The 24,314-nt window shown below is 45.6% G+C and overlaps 2 protein-coding genes across 14 annotated transcripts in view; one reads left to right on the top strand and one right to left on the bottom strand.

The window, feature by feature from the left end:
• Nucleotides 1-1,717, top strand: part of PDZD7 (PDZ domain containing 7) — a 28,701-nt gene extending 26,984 nt beyond the window's left edge. Inside the window, exon 15 of the mRNA XM_048506894.1 lies at nt 925-1,717. Coding sequence (XP_048362851.1) covers nt 925-1,071 — 147 coding nt within the window. The 3' untranslated portion in view covers nt 1,072-1,717. The remainder of the gene's footprint in view (nt 1-924) is intronic.
• Nucleotides 1,718-2,747: 1,030 nt separating this feature from the next.
• The window catches only part of LZTS2 (leucine zipper tumor suppressor 2), a 73,875-nt gene continuing 52,308 nt past the window's right edge, over nt 2,748-24,314 (bottom strand). For all 13 annotated transcript variants that reach the window (XM_048505692.1, XM_048505702.1, XM_048505698.1 and 10 more), the window contains 4 exons: nt 13,660-14,070; nt 11,983-12,573; nt 8,455-8,724; nt 2,748-7,203 (listed from right to left, as the gene is read on the bottom strand). In XM_048505692.1, the coding sequence (XP_048361649.1) occupies nt 6,535-7,203; nt 8,455-8,724; nt 11,983-12,573; nt 13,660-14,070 (1,941 nt within the window). In that variant the 3' untranslated portion in view covers nt 2,748-6,534. The remainder of the gene's footprint in view (nt 7,204-8,454; nt 8,725-11,982; nt 12,574-13,659; nt 14,071-24,314) is intronic.

Genomic DNA, 24,314 nt, shown 5'->3' with positions numbered 1-24,314 from the left:
TTGCTCGGCTCCCTCCTCCAGCTGCTCCTTTCAGAGGGAAATTAGTCATGGCAGGCAACGTATCTTTCAGATTAACATGTCCTCTATTAATGATCTTCTGTTCAAGGAACCCAAGCATGCCTCCAAGTAACCATGTTTAAATCATTGGGGCAGATCCAGCCAGATTTTCTGTTGCTGTTCTGGAGAGGTCCACTCTGAGCACTCCAGAAGACTATGCTGGGGATCATGAGGCCTGTGTGGAATGGGGGCTATAGTATGGAGGAGATTTAAGCCAGATGGTGAGAAAAAGCTGGCTGGATTCAACCCACTCCTTTATTTATCCCCTACCAAGCAATTTGAGAAACACATCTATAAATGCTCTGCTTCCATTTGTAAGTGGGTTTATGACCTTCCCCATCCCTTCCTAATTGCCCTATGCATCCTATGACACTGGATTTCTCCCAGTACTGAACTGGAGTCAGTATGGCATCCTCCAAATGTCTGGTTGTATCTCCAGCTTACACTGGATGCTAAGATTGATAGAGATCTGAAAAGGGCACAACTGCAAAATGCCACATTCTCTAGCGCAGGGGTAGGGAACCTGCGGCTCTCCAGATGTTCAGGAACTACAATTCCCATCAGCCCCTACCAGCATGGCCAATGCTGACAGAGGCTGATGGGAATTGTAGTTCCTGAACATCTGGAGAGCCGCAGGTTCCCTACCCCTGCTCTAGCGTCTTCTCTCTCCTGAATGGAATTGGCTATTTGGGAGTCAGCTGCTTGAGTTCCCAGGGGACAGGATGACTATCTTCCCCTTGGAGCCATGTCAGGCCTCTTCAAGGAAGGACGTGCTTAATCACTATCATGTGTCTTGCTGTAAAATCACAAGATTTGGGGAGGCCAGGCCTCAGCTTCCTAATTTCTCTTTTCCTTGACCTTTACTAGGCTGGCTATGAGTTGGTTGCAGTGGAAGGAGAGAGCCTGCAGAACGTCACACACCAGCGAGCAGTAGAGATCATCCGTCAGGCCTATCGCAATAAAGCTAGGGAGCCCATGGAGATTGTGGTGAAGGTGCCGAAGGACATGAAATAACACACTAGACAAAGGAACTTGCCCTGAAGAACGTGACCAGCTGAAAAACTAGGAGTTGCAGCCCCCCGCCGTAAGCCGAGGACTTGTTCATTATGCCTATCTAGTGGCTCAGTATAGCTACACCAGATAGGTTAAGTAAACCGGCAACCTGAGGGCTCGACAAAGTGACAGCTTCCAAATTACAGGAAGCCATGGTTCAAGAAGAATCAGGGAAATACAGGTGAATGGCGGAGCAGAGGGATTCCCCTAAGAATCAGGTGTGTCATGGATACTGCAAACAAAGCAGATGCTAATGAACAGATGCAACTGGGACAGCGGCTTTTCTACAAGAAGTCTGGCAACAAGTTTCCTGCTGAGGCCTGGCAGGAGGGAGCCTCTGCTGTGCAAGGTGGGAAAGAGTTGGCATGTGAAACATCATGCGACTCTCTCCTGTGAGCAGATGTGTTTGGATGAAAAGTCCAGCTGCATCTAAGGGAAGCCTGTACAATGGCCTGTAAAGAGACATCAGTACCTGGTGCAGAGCTGGGAGCACTACCATTTGAATGTTACCCATATGTCTACATATGAGTAGGGAATCTTTTTTTCACTTCTAAATAGAGGAGGCAGGAATCCTAGATCCAGCCAGATAATAAAAACAAATAACTGGGCTTAATGTTGACACAATTAATTCCTGTGAAATTATAATGGTAAATCCACAAAGAGGAAGGATCAAATTGGCAGCAGTACCAGCAGATGGCATGTAGCAGGGTAACTTCAAGGCTTAGATCAGTGGTTCTCAACCTTCCTAATGCCGCAACCCTTTAATACAGTTCCTCATGTCGTGGTGACCCCAACTCTAACATTTATCCATTTTACAGATGGAGAACACTGATGCAGAGTCTTAGGTGACGCCTGTGAAAGGGTTGTTTGACCCCCAAAGGGGTCGCGACCCACAGGTTGAGAACCGCTGGCTTAGAGCCAGCATGGTGTAGTGGTTAAGAGTGGTGGACTTTATTCACTTTATTCAGGTTTGATCCCACACTCTTCCACATGAGCAACAGACTCTGGTGAACTAGATTTGTTTCCCCACTTCTACGCATGAAGCCTGCTGGGTGACCTTGGGCACTTAAGTCACTGTTCTTCAGAACTCTCTTAGCCCCACTTACCTCACAATGTGTCTGTTGTAGAGAGAGGAAGGGAAAGGAGTTTGTACGGCAACCTGAGTCTCCTTACAGGAGAAAAAGGCGGGGTTGAAGTCCAAATTCTTTTTCTCTACTCTTCTCAACCAGCAGGGAACTCAGAGCCAGAGGGAAGAGGAACTCTCTGTGATGGGACCAGCTGCAGAGGATCTCCAAGCTGGGGCCACTGATGACATTGTGGCAGCTTTCAATCACATGTACACTGTTGACTAACAGAGAAGTCTAGTGAAGGGAAAGGATTATCCTGGGAGTGATGCAAGATGTACTGGGCCAGAGGCCTCTATGCAGCAAGAAGAATGTTAGGCATTTGAGTGTAACACAACTCCTACTTTGGAGAAGAACCTGAGCTTCTCTTCCTTTCCATCACAGCCACTTGGCCCCTCTCCTCCTCCTCCATCAGAACACTTCCAGCCCACCAAGACTTTAGTGTCCCATATTCTGTGTGCCCCGCCCCACCCCATCAAATCACCAAGTGGCTTTTCTTAAAAACACAGAGTCTCTTTTTTTCTTTTTTAATTCATACCTTCTTTTGGTTTGTACAAGAAATTTACACAGCTTGAAAAATATACAATTTCAGAAAATAAAAAGAAACACAAAGTGGTGCCAGAACTTGGGGGTAGTGAGGGAAAGGTGGAAGGACAGGTCAGCAACAGTCACAGAAATGACACACACCAAGTTTTTTCCTTTGGTCTAGTGATGTGTGCCCCCCGCCACCCCCGGCAACCTACATTCTCCATAAGCTGTGGGCAGCAGGGCACAAAAATGGCTGGGGTGGAAGTGGGTGAGGATTGCCTCTTCGCACGGAATGCACAAAATCTCCTAAATTAACATGGAAGATCCCTGGCAAGCAGGTTAGAGGTACATTAACGACACGCCCTTCTGACCACCCCCGTCCATCAACATCTCGAGTCTAATGCATGCAGAGAAAGAGGAGGTTGTAAAGCTAAAGTTAACCCAATGTGGCAAATACCCCAGAACTGATGATGGTATTCCCAGAATGGTGTAAACAAGATGCCCAGATATGTGGGGCTCCGGCTGCATTCAGCACACTGCCACTGTAGGAGAGGTTTCCCTGTTTACATTGGCACAGGCAATGGGCTGATGACATTTAGCCAACTTGACACAGTGGGCACATAAAGCATTCATGTATATATAGAAACACAGCTGGAGGGACATGGTGCAAGGTGAGATATCACGGACACTCAAAGCAATATTTGCATAGCTCTCTACTGTTTCTTGTATGGGGTGGATAGGTGAACAACTCAATCCCATTCCATGGCCCCAAGGTTCAGGTGTACTGGGTTCTACTGTCAAACTTCTACTGTCAAACTTCTTGGTAACTATAGGGATATATATGCATTTTCCTTATTTAGTCAGCCTGAGGAAAAAGGGTACACTTCTCCAACAGAGTACATTTTGGTCCTTATGGAGTACTGGGCTGCTTCTTCATGCCCTCTGGAAAAGGCATTCCCCCCACCTCAGAAGACAGAGTCTTGACAGGGTAAGAAGAAGAACATCAGCTCAAAACTTCTCACAACACCTATCAAGCAGCCTGCAGGCATCAGTACCCCATAGTTAGGCAGTAGAGGAGGATAAAGGTTATCTTCCCTCTCCACCAACAGGAATGCTGTTCTCTGAAGATGAGTCCTGCAAAGAAGGTGACTGATCACTCCAAGGTCAAGGCAGGGGAATGAGCTATAAGCCTGGACTTTCTCCACAGCCAAAAACAGCCAGTGAATCTGGTTCGGGTATAGATGAACTGTCAGGCTTTTAAAAAAGATGCTGTGTACTCAGGTGCACTCTGGTGTTCAATTGTTCAGATCAAGCAGAAATAAAGCCCAAGAGCAGAACAACACCCAGTGGAAACCAGGAAGGACTGAAACACAGGAACCTGGTACTCAGAATAACCAAACAAGATTTGGTATGGAGCTCAGTTATAGAAGGAAACTGGAGACTGGGATTTCTGGGAACACCAGCTTATCCTACATCATTCCAAGGAAAAGGAGGCCAGCATCCACTCTCAGGCAGGGCACTCTGACAAACAACCCTGAGAGGAAAGCAATACAGGTAACATAAGAAGGGAACTTAAAACACTTGGGACCACTGGACCTCAACTCAAACAACTGTGGAGCTGGCAGCGGGAAAAGATGCAGGCAGTAAAGGGAAAGGCACTCTCATATAGTTTCCTAAACAAGCATGGGTATATTCCCTGGCCCCACGCAGAAAGGAATCCACACAGGTGGAACTGGCAAACAGCACAAAGTCCTGGCAAGAGTCTCAGCCGACTCAACAGTATGGGAACATTCCAACCCCCAGGAATCAAGGCAAGCACCTGCACATAGTTGTAGTTCAAATGTTTGGGTAGATCTTATAAAAATAATCCTTTGGGGAAAATCAGTGATGTGGGAGTGGAGCAGAAAATTAGGGAGGCTGTGAGTGTGTGTGGAAATTGCACAGTGAGCACAGTCCCCTTGCACACGAAATTGCACAGTGATGAAGCAGCACAAGTCCCCTAAAGGAAAAGCATATGTCAGAATCTACCATGCAGGTCCAGATGGGTTTGGCTTTTAGCCTTTTTGGAAATGCTCTCAGGAATTTCAGCCCATATTTGCTCAGGGCAGGGGAGTCCAGAACTTCATTCTGACATTGCACACAAGCATTGGGGACACACACAACACAGAATTTGAGAATCCATTCTGGTACTTTCATTTCCTGGCCTTCTGGCAGTGAAGGTACTTGTGAAGATTCAGGATTTGCCCACATTTCCAATAGATTTTCTATTGGGGGGTGGGGGGGAGAGAAGATTCAGCAGCCTGAAAAGCATCTCATACTTCACAATGATTAGGTTGGATCCAAACTAAATTTTCTGCAAACAGAAGGCACTTCCATCGGTCAAACAGAACTTTCTTGCCTCCCTGCCTCTCACTGCAGTCCACTGGTTCCACAAAACACTTTTGCTGGCGAACAGGGCACCCTTAAGGGGCCAAATGAGGCAGGAGCAGAGTGGGAAGGGGAAATGGCCCTAGAAGATGCCTGAACTGAGACCGGCCTTGCTCTACTCCTCCAGGGAGGAAGGGAAAAGCAGCCTGCCTGCCCTGCCCCTGCCAAGATGCACCCAGAAGGGGAAGGGGCAGCTTGATTTCCCCTCATTGCATGAGGCTTAGGTGGACCAGGCTCCCGCTCACTTCACGAGATTTGAAAGGGCCAGATTAGAAAGGGCCGAGTGCTGCCCTGCTGCCACTGGGTTGGCTCAACCCAGGGGAGTGGCCCGCTGGGAATGCTCCAGGTGACTTGGCCAGTCTGCTTATGAACTGAGGGTCTGAAGTGGGAAGAGGAAATGGGCAGAAATTATACCTCCACCTCCATCAGTGGAAAATTTAGTCTGGATTCAATCCAGTGTCTGGAAGCTGTACTAAATACGCAAAATGATCAGGTATATGGAAACCTGCTTTATTTGTATAACCTACATGGCATATAGAATCCAGCTTTTCTGAGTTTTTCAAATCGTTTGGTACAGGGCCGGACTGAAGATCAGAGAACAGCATCCAGGTTTTTTTTAAAAAAAATATTCTCAAACCAGCAGGCCTCAAGGCAGGTCATGCTAATTCCCTCCCATCATCTAAGTGGATCAGCAGCTAACTGTCCATTAACACACAGTCAGTTCTGCTTAATGGCCAGCCAATGGAGATGGGAGAAGGGGTCAATTGGGTCACTTCATAAATGCAGAGGGCCAATCAATGGCCTCCCCACTCAGCCATCCCACCCATCCTGCCACAAGCCTATCTCCAGACCATGGATAGGAGGCGAGCGATGATGTGCGCCACCACACCAGCCAGCATCCTTGCGGGAGAACAAGTAGCAATTGTGACCTGCAGCGCAACAGCTTTCACGTGCTGCTTCCCAAAGTATGCATAGCACAAGAGGAACAGTGCTGCTGCTGCTACCTTCCTTCCTTACAGGGACAGGAAGAGGAGTATAGCTTTTGTCAGGTCCCCTGCTCCCATGGAGCAACCTGAGCTGCCTATTGGCTCTAGGCACATCTCAATGGCAGTGAATGTTTTTGAGCTGGACAGGGTACTCTCATACTGGGTCCTCAATCATGTTATGTGATGGAACCTACTGAGACTCATGACTGTGCTTGTACAGTAGGTAATTCCCTCCACCACTGGACTCCATTTTTAGTTCTCCAGTACAGATGGGGCCCCTACTGAGCATGCTCCAATTTCCGTGGTCAGAATCTCTTTTTGACAAAATGGCCCTTTTACTAGGCCTCCACCAGGCACGCTCAGATCTCAGTAGCGGCAATCTCCTCAAAGCAAATTCCTTCTCCATCGTGCATCTCATATTCATCCATGTCCCGGGCCTCGAGTTCTAGGCTGAGGTGGCGCAGCTGGCGTTCCAAGTCACGGTTGTGCTGGTACATCTGGATATAATTGTGCTGCAACTGCTTCTGATAACGGATGACCCGGTCCTTTTCGCTCTGCCAGGTAATCCGCTCGGAGTGGAAAGCCTCACGTTGCTCCTCCCCACGCCGCCGCTCGCAAAGCAGCTCTGTACGCAGCCGTTCAGCCTGAGCACGCAAACCGTGCAGGGTGTCTGCCGCCTGCCGCTGGGCTTTTGCTTCATCGCACTCAGACAACAGGGGACAGAGGTCTCCAGTGGCACTACGCAGTCCATCCAGCTCACGCTCCAAACGCCCTAACTTCTCACGCAGTAGATCTGCTTCGCTCTTGCGCCTTGCCAGCTCATTGGCACAGACTTCCAGCTCCAGAGCCTTGGTGCGGGCCATCTCCTGCAACCCCAGCATCTGCTCTTCACTAGCCTGCAGTTCAGCCCGTGCTTCCCTCAGCTGAGCCCTTAATAGCACCAGCTCGTTACCACGCTGGACCACCTCTGCCTGGGACTCCTTCAGCTGCTGTTTTAGTAGTGAGATCTCACCTGACTTCTGGCATACCTGGTGGAAGACAGAAGCATCCAATCACTGGAAAGAAGCTAGAGCCAAGACCCAGATTCTATCACTGGAGAAGAAAGAGGTTGTCTGTATCCTCTAGTTCAAGTAGGCTGCAGAGCTAAAGCCAGTGAGATCACAGCTGCATTCAAAGGCCCGGAAAGAAACACGAGCCATTGAAAGGGACATCCAAGAGCTTGTTATCACTCTGCCCTAAGAAACAAATGCATGCCCTCCTCTGTTATTCACCACTGAACATCTTCTGAGTTACCATCAGAACCAAGTCCAGGAGGGAGAATTTGAAGATTTGCAAAAGGCCTAAAAAGGTTGTTGGCAGTAATTTCCAGGATCCACCAACTAGAATAATTCATCCCCAAAGACAGGGGCTGTCCAACATGGCAACACTTTCTTCTGAAAGACTCCAGGATTGCTGTGGCTATTAATGTAGAACAGCACCAATGGGGCTTCTACATAGTGGGTTTCACCTCATTTCCATTCCCCAGTTCCTACAGCGGCCATTTTCTCACCCCATAAACATCATAGTAGTGGTGAGGATTTTTTCAATTATTGTTTTTACCAACAACTGATATAACAATATACCATTATATTAATATGCCAACTTCCAATTTAAAAAAAAACCCATCAAAACTCTCAGGAAGTCCCCCCGAGGCAGGAACATGGGAAGGAGAAATTATTTATGTGAGGGCAGAACTGGGAAAAGACAAACTTTCCTGCTCACACAACAGCTATCCAAGCTGTGCTGCAATCTTTCCCAAACTTCACAGGAAAACAGGTTTGAAAAATACTAAAGAAAGGCTAAGGAAATCCCAGGAAGTGCACAAATGTTGCAGGAAGAGGGAAAAGGCAAACTTCCCAACCACTCAAACCTGGGGTTAATAACACTGTGAGGAAAAGTTCTGCCACTCAGCATATCAGAAAGGAACCACTCATGGCACTCCCACGGAGAGTTCCTCAACAGCTGGAAGAAAGAAGGTAAGAGGCAACTGAGTGGAGACCTTCAGGCTGCTAGTGATACAGCCCTCTGGATAAGGGCTTTGAAAGCCACTGAAAACACTATGGCCCCTTCCACACATGCAGAATAATGCACTTTCAATCCTCTTTCGCAACTGTTTGCAAGTGGATTTTGCTATTCCACACAGCTGCAAAGCACATTGAAAGTCGACTGAAAGTGCATTATTCTGCATGTGCGGAAGGGGCCTATCACTATGCCAACCCCTTTTCCCCAGCACAGCTCACCTCCCATTTGGTCTCTTCCAACCGTGGCCCCAACTCTGTGTGTTCTCGCTCAAAGGAAGCACACCGTTTCTCCAGCAACTCGCGCTCTGCCAGCAGCTGTGCAAAATCTTCCTGAAGTTTTTTCTTCTCCTGCTGCAGCTGGAAGATTTGGAGCTGCAGCACCTGCTGGCTGCGCTGTGCTTTTTGTGCTGCCTGCTGGAGCTTGACGGTGTAGTCCTGCCGCAGCTCTTCCATCTCCTCCTCACAGCGCCTCTGCTTTTCCTCATACACCTACATGGAAGAGAAAAAGCACTTGGTTGGAATCAAAAGGGTATGCAGGTGCCATCCAACAGCCATCTTCTGGAGCATCACCAGACTGTGCCTATGGGAGAACTGCCCACAAATTATTTTCTCCTTACTTTTGCACCACATTAAAAAGTTGCTAAAAGGCACTGCAACTTCTGCTCCTCATCATAGGATTCTACATCACAGAAAAAGCAGGCAGCTGGGCAGGGGATGCTTACATAGGAATGTAAGGAGATCATTTTGAAAGGGACATGGGCACTGTTACAGGTGGGAAATATGGAAAAGGTAAGCAAGGAATATTGGTGGGCAGACAACAGCAAAGGATCTATCGGCCAATCTGGCAAGCATACAGATCCTGCTACAAATGCTTCACCAGAAAAATCCCAGCAGTTGAATCCCCTATCAGGTAACCAAAAGTATTGTTAGATGATTCAGATTAAACTATGAAACAAAATGCAGGCGGTTTTGTTTGCATTGTTTTCTAATTCTGTAATCTTAATCCTGCTTCATTGTTTACTAATTAGTTTATACTGTCTAACTGAACTGTTTTTATATTTTGTAACCCACCTTAAGTACCACTAAGATAGGTTGTCCATAAATACAATTAAATAAATTGCTATTCAAAAAAATAAAAGACTGGGAACTATGTGAAATGAAAATTATTATCCAATGTGTGCAACAATGTTCTTTAATTAGCATTATGTTTTGACAGCATTTTATGAAGCAGTGTGTGGGTGTCAGGGCGTGGGCCTACTCCAAACAAAGATAAGCTCATGAGACATGCAGTGTTGTGTGCCTAATCAACATCATACACTTTGGGACAAGAGTCCCCTCCCCCACACAAAAGACATGCGGGCAGAAAAAGAAGGCTACATTTACCTTATCTGTGCCAAAGGGAAATTCTGTCTGGGGCCAACCAAAACCTGGAGTGCACTTGGGCTCCCCTCCAATCCTCTGCCTGTTTGTGTACCTCTCCTCCCACACTGCCTACCCATGTGTCCTTCCCTGATCCACTCATTCATTTCCCAGCTCTCCCCAACAATGCTGAGGAGTATCTGTGGCTAACAGTGCTGTTACTGGAAACAATATCACTATACACCATCCTCAAGTTTTTCCTTGCTTGGCAGCATTAAGTGGTGTGTACCACCATGAAAATGGCTGGTAAGAAGGCTCACAAGCAAGCAGATGAGCGTAGGGGGAGGCAGGTGGGCAGAGGCAGTAGCAGTGGATGCCTCAGGGTCTCAGTAGCTGTCTTACCCTAGGGTACGTTGATGCTGGCCCTGTCCATGCCCAAAGAGAGCTCATATATTCGATACATTAAATCAAAATCTACCAGCTCTACTATATGCTAAAGATTTAGGGCAGAACATTTTCTGAAATGGGATTTTCTTTAGAAAAATTTCCAGTGCTTTATTTTTCCACATAATTTTCCACATAATTTTAATGTGTCCAGGACTAGGAACAGTCCTGGAGCTCCTGGCCTCACTTACCCTAGGAGAGCCAGATCGAGCACACAGGCCCAGAGTTCATCAGGATGCCACAGGGTTGTGTGGTGGAGGCTGGCTGAGGGCGGCGGAAGGAAACAGACCAGGGGAAGGCAGAGGAGATGACTTCCTTCAGCCAGCACAGCAGAAGACAGGCTAGGAACTTGGGGAAGGGCCAAAAGTCCAAGTAGAGCAGAGCCAGACTCCACCCTCATGAGTAGGGATGTCAGTCAGATAACTGACAGCTGCCCTCACACAGGTGAAAGGGGGATTTGGAAGAGAGTTTCAAGAAAAGCAGCAGCTGGGGGAACAGGAAGGAAAACAGAGCAAAGACAGACAGGAAGAGGAGGACCCAATCCCAAGCAAGCTTACTCTCACACCCAGGGAACCAATGAAGGAAGAGCAACCCCCTTAAAAGGAGTCAGAGTCTGAGGCCAGGAAGGAAGTGGCTGGAGTTCTCCTTAATGAGCAGAGAATGTTCCAGCCAGGGCAGAGGTGGGATCTGCTTCTACCTCTTCCAACCCTTCTGAGGCCAGTGATGACTTGGCTGAGCTGGCAGAGCTCACCAGAGAGGTCTCCTTGGGTGAAGCCAAGGCAGCAGTGGCACCCACATAGACTCATTCTTTCAGCAAATTAACAGTAGAATTCTACTGCCAGTACAAAATAAAGACAAGCTTGGCAGAGCCATCCTAAGCAGACTTACTAAGTAGACTTGGCAGAGTCATCCTTATACCATTCTAACCCCCCTTTACTTTGATGGACATATAAGGGTGTAACTCTGCTTACAATGGCACTAAGTTATAATTAATATTTTTCAGATGGTTATCCATAGGACTTTTGTGAAAGTACATGTACATTTAATTGATTTAAAAGAATCCCAAATACAAATAATAATCCAAATAAAAGTGAAGTTATGAATTTGCCTAATTGGCTATCCAGGCCAAATGAAACCAAACCTAAGATTCTTCTTTAGATATCTTTTCCAACATGATAGAAAATATATTATAATCATCAATCTGACGCTGAACAAACAAGTAACACACATGATACTACACAGAGTGACTGTAAAATTGAGGTGACTCAATGACCTCTATAGAAAAAACTGAAATTCTGTTGAAATAAATGAGTGGAAAACTGTGGCATATCCATAGAACATCATGTGTAGTTCTACATATGTGCAAAAATTAATGTGTTTCAATTGTTTCATTTTTTCCCCTTACATTTAGACAATGTAAGGAGAGTACAAGCTATACTGGCTTTACATTTTTAGTTATTATTTCAATAAAAATAATTTCCATATAAAACTGAATTTAGTGGAAGATAACACTTAAACCACACTTGATTTTCCTCCAAAAGAAATTTTCATTTCATGTTTGAATTGCTATTGGGATATAAACTTATATAAGGTACTTTTGACCTTTGTCTACGGAATGCAACTCAAAATAAACAACTTAAATCATCATGTTTTACTTACAGCACTAGATAATTCTTTGGAAAAAAATTCCAATCTTTTTTTTTCCAGAAAAAAAAAATCCCAATTTTGATTTTTTTCAGAAAACCCACATCACAGGCCTATATCACTTGCATGTGGAAACTACTTAGTGAAACAAAATGCTGTGCGCAAGCAAGAGTTGTCCCATAGCGGAAACAATAATCTGAAAATAGAATCAATCTTCCCCTCAGGTGACTTACAGGAGTTTCTTCTGCTGTTATCAGCCTTGCTGCATTAATAAGAACACACGACCCCCTTGATGATTACCTGACAAATGGCCACCTCATTCTCATCCAAGCTCTCTCTCAAATGCTGTAGTTCAACTTCTCGTTCTCGCAGCTTCTCCTCAAGTTCATGAACAAGTAGAGCTTCATCAGCACCACTGTGCACAGGTGAACGACCACCACATGAGCCGCTATCAGAGGAAGGATGCCCACGGCCACTCAGAGAGCCCGTGCTCTTGCTTGATGACGACCGGCCACTGTCTGAGTTTGAAGGACCGGCAAGGCCCCGTGAACTGCTACTGCCATGATTGTCGAGGTTTATGTGGCCCATGGAGATATTGACTGGTTCCATTTGTTGGCTGCAACCAGTGCTGTACGTGGGCAGACTTGAGAGGGAGTTGCGTCCCGAGTCAGACATGGTTCCTGAATGGGAGCTTGTGCGGCAGCTCAGGGAGTTGTGTTTCTCAGTAGTCCCTGTGGAGGAGCCGCCAAAGAGCTGAGCAAGGCTAGCTTGGCTCTCAGACAGCACAGAGGTACCAGGGCGCAGCGCCAAGTGCCCCTGTGTTGGGGGATTGCGGTTCTTCGGCATGACAGGCTTGAAGGCAGTCGGCCGGATTAGCGTCTTTTCCATGTTCTGAAAAATAACAGAAGGGACATAGAGTTGCTAGGCCAGGCATTGACACTCAAAAATTAAACCCAAAGGTATGAAATCCTCACTCTACCATTGATAAACGTTAGGCAGGTTCATTCTCTAAATTTCACTGATGAGGAAACAGAGGCTTTACAAATCTGCACTTCAAGGGCATTTTTGGAGGCTCACTTAGGAATATGCCACCTCTTTCCTTCTCATGTACTGTCATGCCCCCACAGAAGCCTTTGTTATGTTCCCTATTAAGTTTAAGTTTCCCTTCAGCTAGCATGGGTTTAGTTCTTTTTTTGGCCTTCAAAGGGAGGGAATTTCAGTTAGCCCCTGTCCCTTTAAGAAGTTTCCCAAGAGGCAGTCTTCCTTTATTACCCAGTAATCCACCTGTTCAGTCAGGCAGTCAGTTCAAGGTGCCTAGGAAGTTGGAAGGCAGCAGTATTTGTCACATCCAAGATGTACAGAGAGTATGAAGTTAAGATTAACAGAGATTAGTATCCAGATAAAAGACTCAAGGAACCTAAAGAAAGGAGACAAGTGGACTTTCTTGAAAGGAGCCAAGAAAGAACAAAGTCTACAACTTCAAGTTTGTTTCACTCAAGCCAGTACTTTATTTTAGATAGACCCTGGTAGGAGTTAGGGTCTCCATTCTTCTAAACAATAAACCTTTTATTTGAACTGTTAAACCTTGCTTGTGACTCTCCCACTGTTCTGGCCAAGCACAGGGCCCCGGAAACAGTTTTACTTGGGGAACAGAATATGTACTGTAGCACTTTCCTAGGCTAGGAAGATCACTGCTACTGTTATGGCAGCCACTTGTGGCCCTTTTAAACAATACAGAGGCAACTAAGAGCAGCACTCAGTGTGGGTGAAAGGGACATCCTCTCACTTTACCAACATTATGATTGATTTAAGAAGAACTATGTACATCTAACAAGTACTTCGGTCTTTCAAAGGCAGAATTCTGAAGAAGCTAACAGAAGGAAGCCAGCAGGTATTTTGTTTGGCTGGTGGACAGTGGAGCATAATGTATTTCAACAGCTCATCATCTTGTTCTACCAAGCTTCCACGCATTCTTACCTTCTCGAGTTTTCCAGAAACAGGCACCAGCTTGGGGGGAGGTCCACGGATGGTGCCAACCTGGGGCTTGTCATCCTGCAGATCCTCAGTGTCACTACAGGGGCTTATAGGAGACACGTCTTCAGCCCAGTCCTCTTCACTACCATAAGCGTAGCTGACTTTCTTGGTAGGGAGTCCATGGCACAGGGGCTCTTGGGAGCCACCACTTCCAGGCAGACGGAAGGGGCCAAACTCTGCTGTGGCCTTGTGGCAAGGCCTGCCTGAGATGAGGCTACTAACACTGCCCATTGCTGCAGGAGGTGAGCAGGCACCTGTGTGGAGCTGGCTAGCCCCTTCAGAGGCAGACTCAATGGAAATCGGCAGGGTCTGCACTATGGCCATGATGTCCATGGAGGAGGCTTTGCACACAGCCTGAAAGAGAAAAGAAACAGTTACTGAGAATAGGAGGAGAACTGAAGGGGCTTTGTGTTTGGGCTAAGTTCTGTCACTGTATGTACAGGAAGTGTTTTTCGGTATATACAGGAAGTGCTTTTTTAAAAAATGGCTTCTTTAAAAAAATAGCTTCACTACATATTGGTCAAAGAAAGAGAAGAAAAAAAGAATTTTGCTGTTAGCTGAACTGCAAAGGCTCAGGGAGTAATCAGTCATGCACCTATCTATCTAGTACATGTTCCATCTCTCCCGTCTTTCCAGAAACTTAGAGTGGTGTACATGGGCCTCCTTTCTTCATTTTATCCTCACAAGTATCCTAAGTTAGACTGACTAACTTATGGTTACTGCCCCAAGTTCACCAGTGGGCTTTATACTAGAGATCTGAAGTAAAGCTTCCCAGATCACAGTTCAACACTAACTACAATGCCTAACATGGACTTAGGTCTCTGCCACGGGACCACAGCTGCTGTTTGCATTATTCATCATGATCCATGCGCCCACACCACATGAGCTAAGGACTTCCAGAAAGCTGGTATAGTAGAATGTTGCAGTTTTATTGCTTGCCTAATTATGGCTTGCATGTAATTTGCTCTTTTCACAGCAGTCACACACTGGATTGACATTTTCATCGAGCTATCCACTACCATCTTAAGATCCTCTTCTTAGTCTGTCACTGCTAGCACAGCAGTGTATATGTGAACTTGGGATTCTTTACCCCAATGTACTTCACTTTAGACTCACTCACGTGAATCACATTTGCCATTTTAATGCCCATTCCTCCAGTGTGGAGAAATCCTTTTAGAGCTTTTCACAATCTGTTTTTGTTTCCACCACCCTAAATAATTTGCTGTCACCTGCACACTTGGTCACCATGTTCACCCCCAGCTCAAGGTCACTGATGAACGTGTTAGAAAGCACCAGTCCAAACAGCGATCCCCGAGAAACCCCACTATTCATATCCCTCCACTGCAAGAACTGATCATTTATTCCTATTTTACATTTCCTGTTTTTTAGCCAGCTCCCAATCCATAAGAAGACTTGCCCTCTTATTCCATGATTATGAAATTTACTTTGTAGTCTTTGGTGGGGGACTTTGTCAAAAGCCTTTTAGAAATCCAAATATACAATGTCCACAGGGTCATTTTTGCCATATGCTTACTTACTCATTCAAAAGACTCTAAAAGGTTAGTGAGACAGGCCCTACCTTTGTAGAAGCCATGTTGGTTTTTGATCAGCAAGGTTTGCCCTTTTATGTGCTTCACAATTCTATCTTTAACAATGCTTTCCATCAATTTACCTGGAACAAATGTTAAACTAACTGGCATGTAATTTCCTGGGTCCCCTTGGAACCCTTATTGTAAATAGATGCTGCATTGGCCATTCTCCAGTCCTCTGGTACAGAGATGACCTTAGGGACAAGTAGAGGTTTCCCACCTGTGTTCTTGAAGAACTCTTAAGATGAATCTTGTCTGGTTCCAGTGACTTGTTAATTTGCAGTTTGTCTAGACATTCTAAAACTTCCTACCTTGCTACCACAATTTGCTCCTCATTTTCCCCTCCCCAAAACATCTGTTCAAGAAAAACTATCTGTACTATATCTTCAACAATGAAGACAGATGAGAAAAATTCATTTAGCTTGTCAGCAATTCCTTTATCTTTGCTCATCTAATTTCATACATTGCTGCAGTGTGATGCTGACTATGATGATAATATTACTATCATGCTATTTCTACATAGCTTATTTAATTGTACAAATAAAAAATGTGCTAACAAAATTACAACAATAGATGGTTCCCTGGGTGATGGAACATATTTTTCAGCTCTTGACTCAACAAAACTTTTTAGTTCTGCTCTGGAAATATTACCTGCTGAGCTATGATTTTCAATATTGTTTCTGCAGCATTGTAAACTAGCAACTGGCTTCTTTTTTAAACAGACGATAAAATATTTTGATACTAAAGGAGAGCTTTCTGAGGCCCTCTGTAGCAAGCTGCTTGCCCAGAGATTTAACTCATTTTTGTGTCCATTAGACTCATACTTCCTTTTAACATAATATTCCCTGCAAGGTCCCATGCTGGGGCCCTCCTGTGGCAAAACAAAAATGGAACAGCAACTCCGCAGAGCCTGATCTGGGTCCGCATACAACAGACTGCATAAGCAGCCTCCAATTCAAAGTCCCAGAGTTAGTCTCAGTCTCTCTGTCTCTCTCGATGGCAAACGCCTGGCCTGAGACACACAATGCTGACTGCTGGGGGTGGGGTGTGGGGGGTCAGACAGTACAAAGAAACCAATCAAGCTCCAACTCTCTGTTCTCCCAGACCACAACTCAGTAGAAAGGTCTGTTAAAGTTTTTAAATGAAGGAGATCCTCAAAAGCATCTAAGAGCAGAAAAAGCAGTTTCCAAAGCAGGATAAGTTTAAAAAAAGAATAAGAAGCAGAGTCCTTGTGCTTCAAATTACACTTACTGCAAAAAGTTACTGTCAATCACAGAACTACAGGTATTCTATTCTATGTAGTCTATATTCACAGAGCAGAGTAATTGGGTTAAAATTTCCAAACACGGGAGAGAGATCTCCATTTTAGAGCAAGGCCAGAGTCAGTCTTCCACTTGCAGTGATGTTTTGTTACCTGGAATCCATCAGCTCAGCCAAGCTCACTTTAAAAAGGCAGCAAGAACACAGGCAGCAGTGTTTACAGTTCCATCCGCTCCACATCCCACTCAGTGGAGGATATGTTGGCAGGGGAGTCCTTGATCTAATTTTACTTAAGAATTTTCTGCTGGGAATGAAGGAATCCTTCACATCTAATTACACTGACAGTTCTAAATTAGACTGATACAAAAATCAGTTGGTCCTGGGTGACTCCATATTAGTTAGCCCATCAGTTGTTTCCCTATTCAGCGCTAGTATATAAAGTATGAACCAGTGGATTCCCTGTTTCAGAGCGGAAATCCATGGCTAGAATCTCTTCAGATCCCTGTTTCTATATGGGGAAACTCCCCAGCATCCATTCTAAGGTGATGAAATCAGTACTATAATTCTGACAGAAGCCAAGGAAAACCTTATTTCATCCATAGTGAGGAATTCAGGGCCAGTGTGGAGTGTTAGTTAGGCAGCTCCAAGTTCTAAGCCCCACTCTGTCATGGTTCCCACTGGATGCCCTTGGGCCAGTCACTCTCTTCCAGTTCAATCTATCTTACAGGATTGCTATAAAGATAAAACGCAAGATTGGGCAACAATGCATGCCATTACAAACTCCTTGGAAGAATGGCAGGATAAAAACGTGGAATGGAATTTCTGAGGGACTACATTTCCCAGCAGCCATGGCTCTGGAGAGGCTAGCCTTCCTCTTGCCAGAGGAGAGCAGGGAGGGTGGGTTGGCCTAAGTCAGGCAGGAGCAGAAAGGCAGTGAGGAACAGGCCAACAAGGAGAAACAGGCTGGTGGAAAGCCAGAAAAAGGGAACCTAGGACCAGAACAAAGAATTTTAGGGATTCCTGTGGCAAAAAGAAGCTCCAGGTTGAGACTCTGTTGTCGGCGGCTGTTGGGAGTGCCCTAAGAAGGGCCTGGAACCAATTGACAGGCAAGAACCAGAAGACACTGCAGATGCCAGTTATTATTTCCACTACCCCCCCCCCCCTTTGGACTTGGACTTGCTTCTACATTAAAGTTCTTGTTCTCTACAATTAAGTGTAAGTGTAGTTGTTAGAAGAGCTGGCCATCCCTGAAGTATCTTCAGCACTTGCCTTAAGTCTGAGTTGCACAGGCAGGCTACATACAATCAATCATGTTCCTCTGCTCTTGCAATGTTAAATCAGCCCCATATTTTGGCTCCATCTTCCTTCCTGAAGCTGAAGTCCATAACTCAACACACCACTCTGCAAACCATTCAACTGACAGAGCACAGAGATAAACTCCTGGCCCACCTTTTATATACGATGCTTTTGTTAGTCCTTCCCAGCACAGCATTTGCCTCTTCTGCAACAGCATCAAATTGTTTATTCATGTTCGGTTCAGGAGGCACTCTACCCCTTTCAAAGCAGCCTACATGGAGCAGAAAATGCTGAGGGGTGGGGGAGCGCATTGAAGGATTCCAGGAGGTTATTTCTCTGCCGTACCACCAACAGCGAAGAGCAATAGAAAAAGGGAGGCCTGGGAAGCTGCACTCCCACCCTTGCTGACTCCACTTCCCCCGCCTTTCGCTGATGTCCACAGAGCAGATTTTCTTTTTTATAACCTGCCCTCTGTGCTGTGCTTTAAATGGAAAGTGCCTGCGTCTCCCACTCCTGCCAGCAGTTCAGGATCACCAAGTGGAACTAACTTGCATTTATTCCAACCCCAGGCACCACACCAGCCCCTGTTCATCTCTCATCGTGGGCAGTGCAGGACACCACGCAAACGGCAAATGCAGCAGAGAAGGACATTCTAACAGAAAACACCTGGACTTGCAATGGGAAAGGAGGGAAGAATGGAACCTATAAGAGCCCCCAAATTAACATCTTGGACCTTGCTTCCTTTTTCTTTCTTGGACCCTGCCTCCCTCACCCCTCAATGAGAGAAGGATCCCTCTCAATACACCCTAGAGCAAAGTACCCCTCACTGCATCAAGCATCAAAATGAGAGATATCCTTTCCTTGCGCAAAAATTGAGATGCAGTCAAAGAAAACCCCAAATTGGGGGTCCAGTTTAAAACACACAGACACAGACATAATTCATAAATACATAGATCCAAAACAGGGGGAACAGGGGCAGCACTCCCAATATAATACAGCAACATAATCAAGCTGGTAGAGGCAGAGGGGGAGCAATCCTTTCAGCAAAACACTGAAATGTTTCAAATCCACTTCACAGAGGGAATGCATGCGAGTAAACAAAAAATAAAACAGTGGCAACAGCCGCTACTACTTGACACGGGATACTGACTGGGTGTCAGGACTCAGGGATCTTCATTCCTACTTGGATCTGACCAAGCGAACTTTGACTCTCAAAATCTTATACTCTGAAAACCTTACTTGTCTCTAACATGCTTCCAGGCTCACATCTAGTTCTCCTCGATAAGAGAAACCGACAAGCACATGCCTATACAACCGTCAGTTCATCAGAAGACAAAACCCAAAAGAAACGTGAAGAGACTGCAACATTAAAGCCAGAGATGGGGATTGATTTTTTGATTCCACTGCAGGAGAATATCATTTGTGGACACGAGGGATGAGGCTCTGCCTGGAAGGGGTGGGAAGGATATTGAGGACACATCTGCTCTCCAAAGCTCACTGAAGCAGACTGTCCTTTTGCAGACTGTCTTGAGAGACAATACTTGTGCATGTTAGCATCCTCCCCTGGAGTTTTCTCAGTTCTTTTCAGGGTAGGACTGCAGTTTTCATGGAGCCGGAGCCATCTTTGATTGACAACTGGATTTCAAAGCAGCAAGCAGCTCTCACAACACAGAGGTACTATTATTAAAAACAATAATACAGTGGTCGCAGGGAAAGGTATCAAACTGATGAGATCCCAAACTCAAGGCATCACAGTTTATGCCAGATGAAGACAAGCATTAAAACAGTAGGGATTGGGGACAGCCAACATAATAAGGTGTCTCCCTTGTCTGGAATTAGTAGATTTTCCCTCTCTTTATACTCTTCCTTTAAAAAGTATTTTCCCTCTGTAGAATTTGTCTTCACTTGTAAAGAACCCTTGTCAAAAAGTTAAATAAAGAGCCCCCAAACAGTGAGGGGAAAGGACATACTGGAGCAGCAGAAGAGGTGAAGCGAGAATAGTTTACAAAGAAATATCCTGCTGGAGGAAGAATTTGAGAAGAAGAAAACGAACAGGCTCAGTGTGTTTAAAAGAATGGGAGGAGCAAAGGGGAGAGCTAAGACAGACCCAGCTTTTAGTGAATCCAGCCACAGATAATTTCTGCTGCATCCCCTCTGGTCAGATTTTCATACAAACAAGAATACATCTGGAAATAGGGGTCAACATTTAAAAGCTTTGCCCCAATTATCCTCTGGCTCATATGTCCCAGTTAAAGCCCAAGGACCACAGCAATCTGACTTAAGACATTTGAAGTAAGTAATCATGGAGATAAAAAGACAACAGGAACGAGAGTGTAAACTGGCAAGAGTAAATTCTTGTCTAAGCCCACCAAAATCAGTTCACTCAGAGTGAAGTAACTTTGCTTAGGGTTGCATTGTAAAGCACATCAAACCTCCCAGGTCGCAAAGGTCGCTGTTCTGACCTGCTCCTCACTCAATACTACCTCTCCTTCAACTGCCTGTAAAAGACATAATGCTGCATCATGGATTATTAAAGTAAAGTTTCCCCCAAGCAGTGATTTTATAGGCAAGCCATTTTTGTGGGGTAGTTTGCCATTGCTTTCCCCACATGGATTATTACTTGGCGCCAAACTGCCATATTTCATTTCGCCACGTGTACATGCACGCACATACATTTAATTTGTTCACTTTGTATACATGTATGTTCTGCTATCTGGGTTGGTGCTTTCAGAAAATTTGGAACTTTTTGGCCAGATTTGTAACTAGAGATACCAGGGATTGAACATGGGATCAATGGTTTCCAGAACTTGTACCATACCACTAAAACCATGGCTTTGCCCCAGTGATTTCAACAAAATTTACTCCCAGATACACTGTACTTATGATTACAGTCCTCAATTGGTAGCCTCCCAAATGAATAAACCCAAATAAATCCAAATGAATTCAGCAGTATCATGCTGCTTTTATTTTCTTACACAACGCCATCAATTTGCATGGTGACAGCCAGCGTGGTGTAGTGATTAAGGTGTCAGACTAGGACCTGGGAAACCCAGGTTCAAAACCACACTCGCACCACTGAAGCTTGCTGTCTAAACCTTGAACCAGACACACACTCTCAACCCTGACCCTGGCTAGTATTTGGATGGTTTAGATATACTAGTTTCAGTACAAACGGGGAGCTGTGCCAAAGGCATTACAGAAAAAGCTGGATTTGAAAGAAGTGAGAGGAGATTCTGGGAAACAGGTCTAAAAGGGGCAGCAAGGTGCTCATGGGAGAGGCCAAGGCACTCAAATCCAAACTCTAACTCCTCTGTGACAGACTGATCTCAGATATTTGAATATCTTTAGCCATTATGTTGTAGCTCCCAGGAATAAATCTCCACACTCTAGCCAAACAGGTTTATGTTGGGCCTGGAAGGAAGGAACAAGGCCATATTAAAGGACTGTGGGATAGCAAGAGTGAGGGGTCTGCTATCTCTGCAAACGACAAGGGCGGTTATGGTGCCCCACAAATACGCTCACGGTAAAGGACGGCTCTCAATGCCACCCCTCTACCCCCTGCAGAAAGGATGGGCTTTATTTCAGGCTCTCTCCCTTCCACTATGAATTACTACCCCTCAATGATGCTGCTGGCCTCCACTCGGGCCAGGGCTTTTTCAGCCCTGGCCCCCGCCTGGTGGAACACTCTCCCTCCAGCTGTCCGGGCCCTGCGGGATCTTGGTGAGTTCCGCAGGGCCTGCAAGACTGAGTTGTTCCGCCGGGCCTTTGGAGTATCCAGTCGCTGAGTGAGTGCCCCTTCTATTCCTCTGGTTGGAGTTCCCTTGCCATCTATGAGACCCACTTCTTCATTCTGCTCCCCCACTCTTTGGGAGGGTTTTAATTGGGTTTTATTGCGTGATGTCAGTTTTATCGCTGTGTTTTAATTTTTAACTTAAGGGGGTTTGTTCGTATGGGTTGTAAGATGTAACTATGTTGTGCACCGCCCAGAGCCCTTCGGGGGTTGGGCGGTATATAAAACCCATAAATAAATAAATAAATAAAATAAATTAGTCAGGAGCTATAGTTCCTAAGACTATGCTGATGAAGTAACAGGGGGAAAAAAGTCTGGGCAAAGGGGTGGTAAAATTGGGTGACCCAAAGATCTAAGATCATATCACACTTTAGCTGCACCTGGCAAATAGTTAGGATCCAAAACTATACCAGCTGAAGAGAGCCTCTACTCCTACACCACCCTGCCTACAGAACTAATTTTCTTATGACTGCCCTCAAAACAGCCCTACAAACAAAAGTTCAAGCAAGAAACATCAAAAAATCCAGAACATCCATAAACTGAGAAGACGCTTTTTCTCTCTTTCTGCATGTCCAAGGCAGACTTAATAGTTCGGCGGGATTGAGGAGCAAGAAAGAGATGGAGAGACCGTGTATGGAGGCTAATTAAAAGGAATAGGGGAGGGGGAGGGAAGGGAGAGGAAGAGGCAAATAGTTTTCTGTTCTCGTCTTCCACATCCATTCACACACAGTGTGCAATATAAGGAAAAGCTTTTTAAGGAGCAAAGCAATTAAATAGGAGGAGGGGAACAAGAGACAGTCTGCAAGAGTTGCAGCTCAGGAAAGCTCAGACACACACAGTACAGAGATTCTGGCTGTTATCCTGTTTGTTTTCTTACCTAGGAGCTCAAACATGAGAATCAGTTCATGCAAATAAATTTCCCTCTGCAAGTCAGTCATCTTTAGAAGACTACTAGAAGAATAAATGTTTTCTACCCGACCAAGACATATGGATGGGCACAGTAAAGCTTCTTGTCTGCTTTAGTAATTCCAGGAGCAGAAGCAGAGGGTGGCTGTTAATCCAGTTTAATGAAGACAGGTGTGACTTTGTGCATGTGCTGGACGTAATCGTAGACACACTATTGCAGAACAGAATGTATTATTCACCTGCTAGTATGTTTTGCAAGGGTGGAAACCCCTTGTCTGGTGGTTGTGATAGCATATTTAATCTACAACAAGGACACATGCATAATATCACTTCAAGCTGATTAGGTTCCAAGGCAGGGAACAATATGGGCAGCCAGAGGCGTACTGGGGGATGAAAGGCACCTCCCACCGGCTGCCGCCCCGCCCCCTGCACCTGCTGCCTCGTTTTCAAGCACCCTCGACCACGGCCACGTCATCATCATCATGGGCAGTGTCGAGGGCACCCAGTTCTGCCCCCGCCTGCCGTCTTCTTGGTCACGTGGAGGTCGATTTTGCGCCCCCCACATGACCAGAAGAGTGGCCACTGTGGGCAGCTCAGCCCCAATCCTAAAGCAGTAAGTAATTAAGAGCTCATGACTTTGGAGTGAGAATCTCCAGGTGCCTAAAGAAAATGCTTCAAGGCAGAAGGAGAGTTAAGGGCCTCGAGGAACTGCCACAGACACCTTGTGAGGTAGGTGGAGCTGAAAGGGTTCTGAGAGAACTGTAACTAGCCCAAAGTAACACAGCAGGCTTCATGTGGAGGAACTTTTGCTGGAAGGCTTACACCTCTGGAGTGTGACTTTTAACTATCCAACTTCCTGCCCTCCTTGTCAGTGGGAGCAGAACATCATGAACTGGATGCTAGAAAGAGCACTTATCAGTTTGTAATCTGTAGAAATGTCCATTTTTCAAAAAGCGGAAGGACTGAAGGAGGGCTTGTCTCGGGAACCCTTGGCAATTTTCAGGAAACACTGAATAAGCAAAAGCAATAGTGTTAGGTGATTATTGGAGTCTAGGACCCCTAAGATTGGCTAAGTGGTGTTTGTTTTTCCATCTCAATATTTAGGTCAGCAAGTGTGCACATAAGCTGTTCAACATAAAGCCTGACTTTGGTGACATTCAGAAGTGGTCAGGAAGGTCCTCCCCTGAGAGGAACCCAAGACTGGGTCAGGACCATCCTTAGCTTCATACAGTTGTAGATCCAGAACTTCTGGCAACTGAAGAAGAGAAGGTAGTCCTTTGGCTTGGGGGACAGTTTTGACAGCTGTGGACATTGAACTCTTGTCTGAAATAACAGTCACCAGGTATGCCAGACAGGGGTGCTTAGGAATAAGCTGATGAAGTGAATTTCGTGTCTTGGCTAAGGGTTGGATTGAGACTGTAGGAAGAATTACCATAGGAGATTGACACGCTGACATCACTGATGGGGCTACAGGAACCACGAGAGAGTGTTGCTGAAGGTTCCACTGTAATGGGAACCTCGGTATCATCAGCCCTACCATACTGATCCCAGGATCAAGATTTGTGGGGGGATCTCCAGTGTGCAGAATGGGACTTCCAGCTTGAAAAGTAATAGCTTCAGGACCAATGGTACATTGATGGTTATCTACACAAGGACTGATAATGTCAAATATGACGGAAAAGAGAATAGTTAAGTGAATAGAAAGTCTGGCGGCAACAGGAGTAGTGTCGCTCTGAGTGGTGAGGGGTGCAAACAGA

This window comes from Sphaerodactylus townsendi, linkage group LG08 (genome assembly GCF_021028975.2).
Source record: "Sphaerodactylus townsendi isolate TG3544 linkage group LG08, MPM_Stown_v2.3, whole genome shotgun sequence".
NCBI lineage: Eukaryota > Metazoa > Chordata > Lepidosauria > Squamata > Sphaerodactylidae > Sphaerodactylus > Sphaerodactylus townsendi.
Note: the sequence above shows the minus strand (reverse complement) of the source record. Positions and strands in the feature narration are given on the sequence as shown.